Below are 8,662 nucleotides of genomic sequence, written 5' to 3'. Positions count from 1 at the left end.
GACCACAAGAGCTGCACTTAGAGCTCAAGAAACGACTTTATATTCTCAAAAAAAAGATAAAAAAACATAATAACACAACCATTTCTTTTCTATTTTTACTTATTTGGTCATTAGTTCTGTGTTTGTGCCTGTTCTTTCCTTATTCTTTATTCTTTATTTGTCAGGGGCCGTGTACAAACTCATTAATGTTACAAAAGAAAAGATGATTTGTACCAGATTAATCTCCTGCTGTTTTCCCTCTGCAGACTCTGAGCAGGTGAACATACATTAAAAATACACATTTCATCACAATTACATTATAAAACCATCATGAATATCAGGTATGAACAGGCCTAAACACCTCAGTCCAAAAGCAGGTTTTTTGTTTGTTTTGTTGCATCACCTTAACTCGTTTCTACATGAAGGCAAAGCAAAAACAGGATTAAACTGGTATTTATTCATTTTTAAATCTGTTCTTCTCTTGAGTCGTGTTTTAACAAAAATCCTCCGCATTGAATCTTTCTCGAAAACTACCATTTTTTTGTTTTTTTTTGTTTTGTTGCATCACTATAAATGAAATAAAAAATAAATAAATAAATAAACACTATGAAAAAGTTGCATCATTGTAACTGAAAAAAACAGCATTAAACTTTCTCCAAAATAAGGATTATTATTATAATTTTTTCCACATCACTATGAAAAAACAAAAAACAAAACAAAAAAAACCCAAAAAACAAAACAAAAAACAGCTGTAACTTGTCTCTAAGATAAGAATAAAAAAAAAAAAAGTTGCATCACTATAGGTGAAACTTTCTCTAAAATAGGATTAAATAAGGATTTCTTTTGTTTTGTTGCATCACCGTAACTGGAAAAAATAAAAAATAAATAAATAAATAAATAATATATATATAAAGCATTAAATTTGATCTAAAATAAGGATTTCTTTTGTTTTGTTGCGTCACTATGTCTGATAAACCAAAGCATTAACTGTTATTGATTTTAACCCGCTGCTCAGTGCTCGTGAGTCGCGTGCTCGTGAGTCGCGTGCTCGTGAGTCGCGTGCTCGTGAGTCGCGTGCTCGTGAGTCGCGCGCTCTTCTCGGGGCTTTTATTTTGACAGGCTGCGGTCTCTTCCTCTGTAGCACGTGCTCTCCACACGCACGTGCTCTTATGTTGAAAAGCTGACGCACTACGCCGCTCGTGACTGACGCAGGGTTTATTAGAGCCGCGGCAGCAGCGGCTCTTCTCTCAGTCCGTGTCCGCCTCGCAGCGCTTCGTCTCGGGGATTAGCCTCTGTCCTCTCCCCTCGCGCCCGCTCTGCTTCTCCGCGCGAGACTTTGGCTTTTGTGGGATGAAGATGAGGCGGAAGGAGAAGAGGTTACTGCAGTTCGCGGGGCTTCTCATCGCTGCTCTGCTTTTCTTCCCAAATGTGGGACTATGGGCTTTGTACCGGGACCGAGTGTTGGACCACTCTCCGGAGAACACAGCGGAGGGAGCGGACGCGTTTAGCCCGATACAGGTGAGCGAAGCCCGGGTACAGATGCTGCCACGTCCCGCTGTCTGCTCTGGAGCTCCGTGTGTCATGTTTTTTCCTCACAGTTTAGAATAACATCAGTTTAATTTAGGCGTGTAAAGCTGATTAAAAAAACAAAACAAACCCACTGACACTTGAATAATTAGGCTGAAAGTATTTTAAAATGGCAGTCTTTGTATTTCTTTGTTTTTCTGATTATATTTTTGCTTTTTTGCTTAAATCCATCTCTCCTGAACAAGCCTCTCTTTACACTAATCCAGCTTTTGTTTAAGTCAAAGTTTAAATTTAATTTTAGTCTCTTTTTTCACCTTCTGGCTACTACATTTTTCACTTTTACCATGCAACAATAAGACTCTGAAGTACTTAAATAGCACAAAAATACAAATACAATAAGTGTCCTTTGTCCTTTGTTGTTGTATGTTTCACTGAGAGTCACTCTGTGCATTTCTCTGTATGAAAATTGCTTATGAAATATATGGGCAGTGGTAAAATAACCCGATAAAACCACTGCACTTTCTTTTCGTAGTGTACAGTAAAACACGGCGAGCTGTAAAAGTCCTTGAATGGGGGAGTACAGCACAGTGAAAGCGACGCAGAAGAGTACGGATCAGTCTGGGCTTTTTAAACGAGCAGGCCCGGCAGATGACATGATGTTTATGGTGTTTGTAGAAGAAAACTCCCCATTGTGATTAAAGGTGGTGTGTTTCTTCTACTGCTGCACTGGAGACGGTGCAGTTTGACTCCAGTGAATGGAGAGGTGGATTTCAGCACCACGGACAGCTCCTCTGCAGGTTTATGTTTCATGATGGAGGATCGTGGAGATCGTGTCGCTGCAAACTTCTCTGAGGGTTTTATGGTTTTACTGTTATATGAGCCTATTTTATTTAATTTAGACTAAACGCAAGATTCAGTTCAGTAATAAGAGATTTAGACCTGGTTTAGTCTTGAGTTAGACCTGGTTTAGTCCTGAGTTAGACCTGGTTTAGTTCTGATTTAGACCTGGTTTAGTTCTGATTTAGACCTGGTTTAGTCCTGAGTAAGACCTGGTTTAGTCCTGAGTTAGACCAGGTTTAGTTCTAAGTTAGACCTGGTTTAGTCTTGAGTTAGACCTGGTTTAGTCTTGAGTTAGACCTGGTTTAGTCTTGAGTTAGACCTGGTTTAGTCTTGAGTTAGACCTGGTTTAGTCTTGAGGTAGACCTGGTTTAGTTCTAAGTTAGACCTGGTTTAGTCCTGAGTTAGACCAGGTTTAGTCTTGACTTAGTCCTGGTTTAGTCTTGAGTTAGACCTGGTTTAGTCTTGAGGTAGACCTGGTTTAGTCCCGGTTTAGTCTTGAGTTAGACCTGGTTTAGTCCCGGTTTAGTCTTGAGTTAGACCTGGTTTAGTCCTGGTTTAGCCTTGAGTTAGACCTGGTTTAGTCCTGAATTAGTCCTGAGTTAGTCCTGGTTTAGTCTTGAGTTAGTCCTGGTTTAGTCTTGAGTTAGACCTGGTTTAGTCCCGGTTTAGTCTTGAGTTAGACCTGGTTTAGTCCTGAATTAGTCCTGAGTTAGTCCTGGTTTAGTCTTGAGTTAGACCTGGTTTAGTCCTGAGTTAGACCTGGTTTAGTTCTGATTTAGACCTGGTTTAGTCCTGAGTAAGACCTGGTTTAGTCCTGAGTTAGACCAGGTTTATTTCTAAGTTAGACCTGGTTTAGTCTTGAGTTAGACCTGGTTTAGTCTTGAGTTAGACCTGGTTTAGTCTTGAGTTAGACCTGGTTTAGTCTTGAGTTAGTCCTGGTTTAGTCTTGAGTTAGACCTGGTTTAGTCTTGAGTTAGACCTGGTTTAGTCTTGAGGTAGACCTGGTTTAGTTCTAAGTTAGACCTGGTTTAGTCCTGAGTTAGACCAGGTTTAGTCTTGACTTAGTCCTGGTTTAGTCTTGAGTTAGACCTGGTTTAGTCTTGAGGTAGACCTGGTTTAGTCCCGGTTTAGTCTTGAGTTAGACCTGGTTTAGTCCCGGTTTAGTCTTGAGTTAGACCTGGTTTAGTCCTGGTTTAGCCTTGAGTTAGACCTGGTTTAGTCCTGAGTTAGTCCTGGTTTAGTCTTGAGTTAGTCCTGGTTTAGTCTTGAGTTAGTCCTGGTTTAGTCTTGAGTTAGACCTGGTTTAGTCCCGGTTTAGTCTTGAGTTAGACCTGGTTTAGTCCTGGTTTAGCCTTGAGTTAGACCTGGTTTAGTCCTGAATTAGTCCTGAGTTAGTCCTGGTTTAGTCTTGAGTTAGACCTGGTTTAGTCCTGAGTTAGACCTGGTTTAGTTCTGAGTTAGACCTGGTTTAGTCTTGAGTTAGACCTGGTTTAGTCTTGAGTTAGACCTGGTTTAGTCTTGAGTTAGTCCTGGTTTAGTCTTGAGTTAGACCTGGTTTAGTCTTGAGTTAGACCTGGTTTAGTCTTGAGTTAGACCTGGTTTAGTTCTAAGTTAGACCTGGTTTAGTCCTGAGTTAGACCAGGTTTAGTCTTGACTTAGTCCTGGTTTAGTCTTGAGTTAGACCTGGTTTAGTCTTGAGGTAGACCTGGTTTAGTCCCGGTTTAGTCTTGAGTTAGACCTGGTTTAGTCCCGGTTTAGTCTTGAGTTAGACCTGGTTTAGTCCTGGTTTAGCCTTGAGTTAGACCTGGTTTAGTCCTGAGTTAGTCCTGGTTTAGTCTTGAGTTAGTCCTGGTTTAGTCTTGAGTTAGTCCTGGTTTAGTCTTGAGTTAGACCTGGTTTAGTCCCGGTTTAGTCTTGAGTTAGACCTGGTTTAGTCCTGGTTTAGCCTTGAGTTAGACCTGGTTTAGTCCTGAATTAGTCCTGAGTTAGTCCTGGTTTAGTCTTGAGTTAGACCTGGTTTAGTCCTGAGTTAGACCTGGTTTAGTTCTGAGTTAGACCTGGTTTAGTTCTGAGTTAGACCTGGTTTAGTCCTGGTTTAGTCCTGAGTTCGTCCTCACACATTTTCACTATTTGAGTTTCACATTTATGAGGCCTCATTTATGTAGATCATATAAAGGTGCTTTTTGTTTTGTTGTTGTTTTTTTTAATAGTAAACTCTTGTTCTTGTGGTTTAGCTCGTCCAGTGTTTGATTCTTTTATCAGTTTATCATATTTCACTTTCTCTTGGAGCATAAACTCAATCCAACACAAACCTAAATACAATATTATTACAACTTTAAAACCACAAAACTCATTAAACTTTAATTATTATAAATGTTCAACTGGTTCTTCTTTGTCCACTGACGATCAGGCAGGACTAAACCGGGACTAAACCAAGGACTAAACCAAGGACTAAACCAAGGACTAAACCAAGGACTAAACCAAGGACTAAACCAAGGACTAAACCAAGGACTAAACCAAGGACTAAACCAAGGACTAAACCAAGGACTAAACCAAGGACTAAACCAAGGACTAAACCAAGGACTAAACAAAGGACTAAACCAGGTCTAACATGGGACTAAACCGGGACTAAACAAAGGAATAACCGGGACTAAACCAGGACTAAACCAGGACTAAACCGGGTCTAAACCAGGACTAAACCGGGTCTAAACCAGGTCTAAACCAGGACTAACACGGGACTAACACGGGACTAACACGGGACTAACACGGGACTAAACCAGGACTAAACAAAGGACTAAACAAAGGACTAAACCAGGACTAAACCGGGACTAAACTGGGACTAAACCAGGATTAACACGGGACTAAACCAGGACTAAACCAGGACTAAACCCGGGTCTAACTCAGGACTAAACCTGGTCTAATTTGGGATTAAGCCAGGTCTAAACCAGGTCCAGCTCAGGACTAAACCAGGTCTTAGTCAGGACAAACCAGGTCTAATTTGGGACTAAACCAGGTCTAACTTGGGACTAAACCAGGTCTAACTCGGGACTAAACCAGGTCTAATTTGGGATTAATCCAGGTCTAAACCAAGTCTAACTCAGGCCTAAACCAGGCCTAAACCAGGCCTAAACCAGGCCTAAACCAGGTCTAAACCAGGTCTAAACCAGGTCTAAACCAGGTCTAAACCAGGTCTAATTTGGGTCTAACTCAGGCCTAAACCAGGTCTAACTCCGGACTAAACCAGGTCCGTAGCTTCCTCCCTGAAGTGAACATTAAAAGGAACGAACATGTTTAACTGTAAACGATGACTTCTCTCTTCTTCCTCAGTATTTAGTGCAGAAATATGACATTATGAAAAAACTGTCCTCATTTGATCTTTAAATCCTGCCCTGAACACGAGAATCCCACTCTCAGTTTGATCAGAGCGGCTCATTTTAATGTAAGACGACAGATGGAACGAATACCTTAAATGTCTCTGTGAGTTGGACATGCTGCTGTTCCCTGTGGGCTGCTGCTACGGCCTCTCCGCAAAAACATCCAAACGCACGCCAAAAAAATCACAATCACATTTGGTTTGTTCCATCCGCGACACACAGGGCCGGAACCATGTCCAAATCTTACACAATGACGTTTACTGCGATAGTTTGCGGAGGAACAAACTACTTTTCCGGTTAAAATGTCTTGACAAAAACTTTGGATCTGATGTTACTCAAAACTGACTCTTCTGAGGTTTAAGTCGTGTTCTAATGATGTTTCCTTCTCAAAAACAGACCTGGAGTTGTGTTTTGTTTGAGTCGCACTTTATTATTAGTCTGTCTACATCTCCAAACGTCAAAATACTCCGTTCCACCTTGTGATGTCATCAAGTGGTAGTTTTCAAGTTTGACAGCTCCTTTTACCTTTTTTTTTTCCATCGAGATTGCCATTTCCGGGGCTGAAATGATCCAAATGATTCTAGAAATGAAGGTGCGTGGAGTTTAAAAACACAGCGGAGCACTTCCTGTATCACCACATGATGACATCACAAGGTGGAACAGAGTGTTTTCAGTTTGAGAGAAAACCTCAGGATAAATCTGCAGGTTTGTTTGTGCGTTAAACATGCGTAAATGAAACAAAGCAAAACAAAAAAACACAACTCCAGGTCTGTTTGTGACGAGGAAACAACCTTTTTTTGAAAACTTTTCCTGAAAACCAGATTTACTTTCAAAACATTTCGAGATTTTTTGACAGTTTTAAAGATGAACAGAGCTGTGAATTGATTTAATTTGATATACAGTATTTGGCTATGGAGTAGTTTATCATGTACTCACAGTAGTACAGAAATATCAATGATTTTAAAAAGGTTTTTCAATGTAAAACCTCAACTGTTCCATTTAAAGACCAATTTGCACACACGTCTCCCCCTACTGGACAACTGCAGAATTATCTTCATCATATTTTAATTACATTTCTTCCAGACTGATCTCTCTCTGTTCTTTATTCAGATTGATATCAGTCTGGTCTCCACGTCCTCTGTTGCGTCTCGAGTTCGGTCAAACGCGATCGTCCAATCAGATCTGTTTATTTCAGTGACACGTGTGAAACGGAGGAGCTCATTGGTCGCCTGTCAGTTACAAACAAAATTGAATTCGTTCAAACGCAGCTCAGATTAACAGAGTTTTCGCTTCTCTCATTGATTCAGCAGAAATCCGCCATGTTATTTTTGTTTTCTGATGAGGATGGGCCATGTCTGTCTCTGATTGGATTTTAAAAACACGGAGATTCACCTGTTGTTGTTTTTTTTTTGGATCCCAGAGCAAATACGTTTCTACTTGGGATGGACCAGCTTCATTCGTGCCCGATATGTTTTTTATTCTTCTTTTTATAGATACTGCTAGAAAACACGTTTGTCTCTTTAGTCTTCGTCGTTTTACACAGACTATTAAGTAAAAATGGAAATAGAAGAGACGTGAAGCAAAAAATATGGCTGCAAGTTTAAAAAAATTATGAAAAAAGAAAAAGTAAATTGTCCCTCGCTATATCGCGATTCACCTTTTGCTGTTTCGCAGATTTTTTAGCGCAATTTTTCATGCTTTTTCACATCGTCTGAGCGTGCGTTGTGTTGTGCATCCTGATTGGCTGTTGGACTGTAGACCATTGTGTCGTGCGTCCTGATTGGCTGTTGGACTGTAGACCATTGTGTCATGCGTCCTGATTGGCTGTTGGACTGTAGACCATTGTGTCGTGCGTCCTGATTGGCTGTTGGACTGTAGACCATTGTGTCGTGCGTCCTGATTGGCTGTTGGACTGTAGACCATTGTCCATCAGTCCGTGCCGTGTCTCCTGTCCAGTACAGAATGTGTTCAGACAAATTTACATAAACGTTGGATCGCAGTGTGACTCTGAAGTGCTGTACGTTTGCAATTTGTTTTCTCCACCGACAAAACCCACAATGTCGATGAAACGTTCTGCACCGACAAAGACGCCTACGAAGGTTTGAACTTTGAGAGAGTTTAAACGAGAGAGAAATGTGAGAAAATGTTAACGCCTGTGTGAGAAAAGTGTATAAAGTGTGTGGTGAGGGGTTTTACAGACAAAAACATAGAGAATAATGTAAAAAATAAAGCTGATACTTCGCGGATTTCGCCTTTTACGGGTTATTTTTAGAACGTAACCCCTGCGATAAACGAGGAACCACTGTATTCATAACTTTTTACGTGAGGGAAAGTTTAAGATGTGACCTTCACTAAGCGTAATACATTGTAAAAATTATATGCATTTTAAAATATTTATAGAAACATTAGGAAATACTGGTTATTGGCCCAGAACGAGACAAATCAAACTGTAAAAACTTAAGGGTCAAATTTCCCCGCAGTTAATTTCTGCTACCCAAAATGGGAAAAAAAAAGTCAAATTTAACTTCAAAAGCCCAGAGTGCCACTTCTGACCCCTGCATAGTGACACCTAGTGGATGAATATTGAACTAAAATGAGCCAGAGTGACAGTGACAAAATGGATGACCACATGATGTTTTGAGCTGGAAAACCACAAACAAAATCGTCTTCTCGTTGGTAAAATTGTGTTTGTTTTTTTGTTTATCTTTTAAGTAATAGTTTGCAGAATGTCTAGAAGTACGTTTTATATTCTTTTTGGATAAATTATATCGTTTAAGCGCAAAATTTGGCCCTGATTCGAAATTAGCGAAGGGTTGATATTGAAAACGTGTTTATTTCAGTGTTTGTTGAAGTTATAGCAGTAATTTAATGCATTGTTCATCATTTTCCAAAGAAGAAAAAGGTTCTTGGGTTCTCCACGGTTTAAAAAAAATCCAAATCGG

General features: G+C 40.1%; 1 protein-coding gene across 1 annotated transcript in view; it reads left to right on the top strand.

Annotated features, from left to right (window-relative positions):
- Nucleotides 1–1,186: 1,186 nt before the first annotated feature.
- LOC117381327 (polypeptide N-acetylgalactosaminyltransferase 10-like) overlaps nt 1,187–8,662 on the top strand; it is an 88,130-nt gene continuing 80,654 nt past the window's right edge. The window contains exon 1 of the mRNA XM_033978279.2: nt 1,187–1,497. Coding sequence (XP_033834170.2) covers nt 1,330–1,497 — 168 coding nt within the window. The 5' untranslated portion in view covers nt 1,187–1,329. The remainder of the gene's footprint in view (nt 1,498–8,662) is intronic.

The sequence above is a fragment of the Periophthalmus magnuspinnatus genome, chromosome 14 (assembly GCF_009829125.3).
Source record: "Periophthalmus magnuspinnatus isolate fPerMag1 chromosome 14, fPerMag1.2.pri, whole genome shotgun sequence".
NCBI lineage: Eukaryota > Metazoa > Chordata > Actinopteri > Gobiiformes > Gobiidae > Periophthalmus > Periophthalmus magnuspinnatus.
Note: the sequence above shows the minus strand (reverse complement) of the source record. Positions and strands in the feature narration are given on the sequence as shown.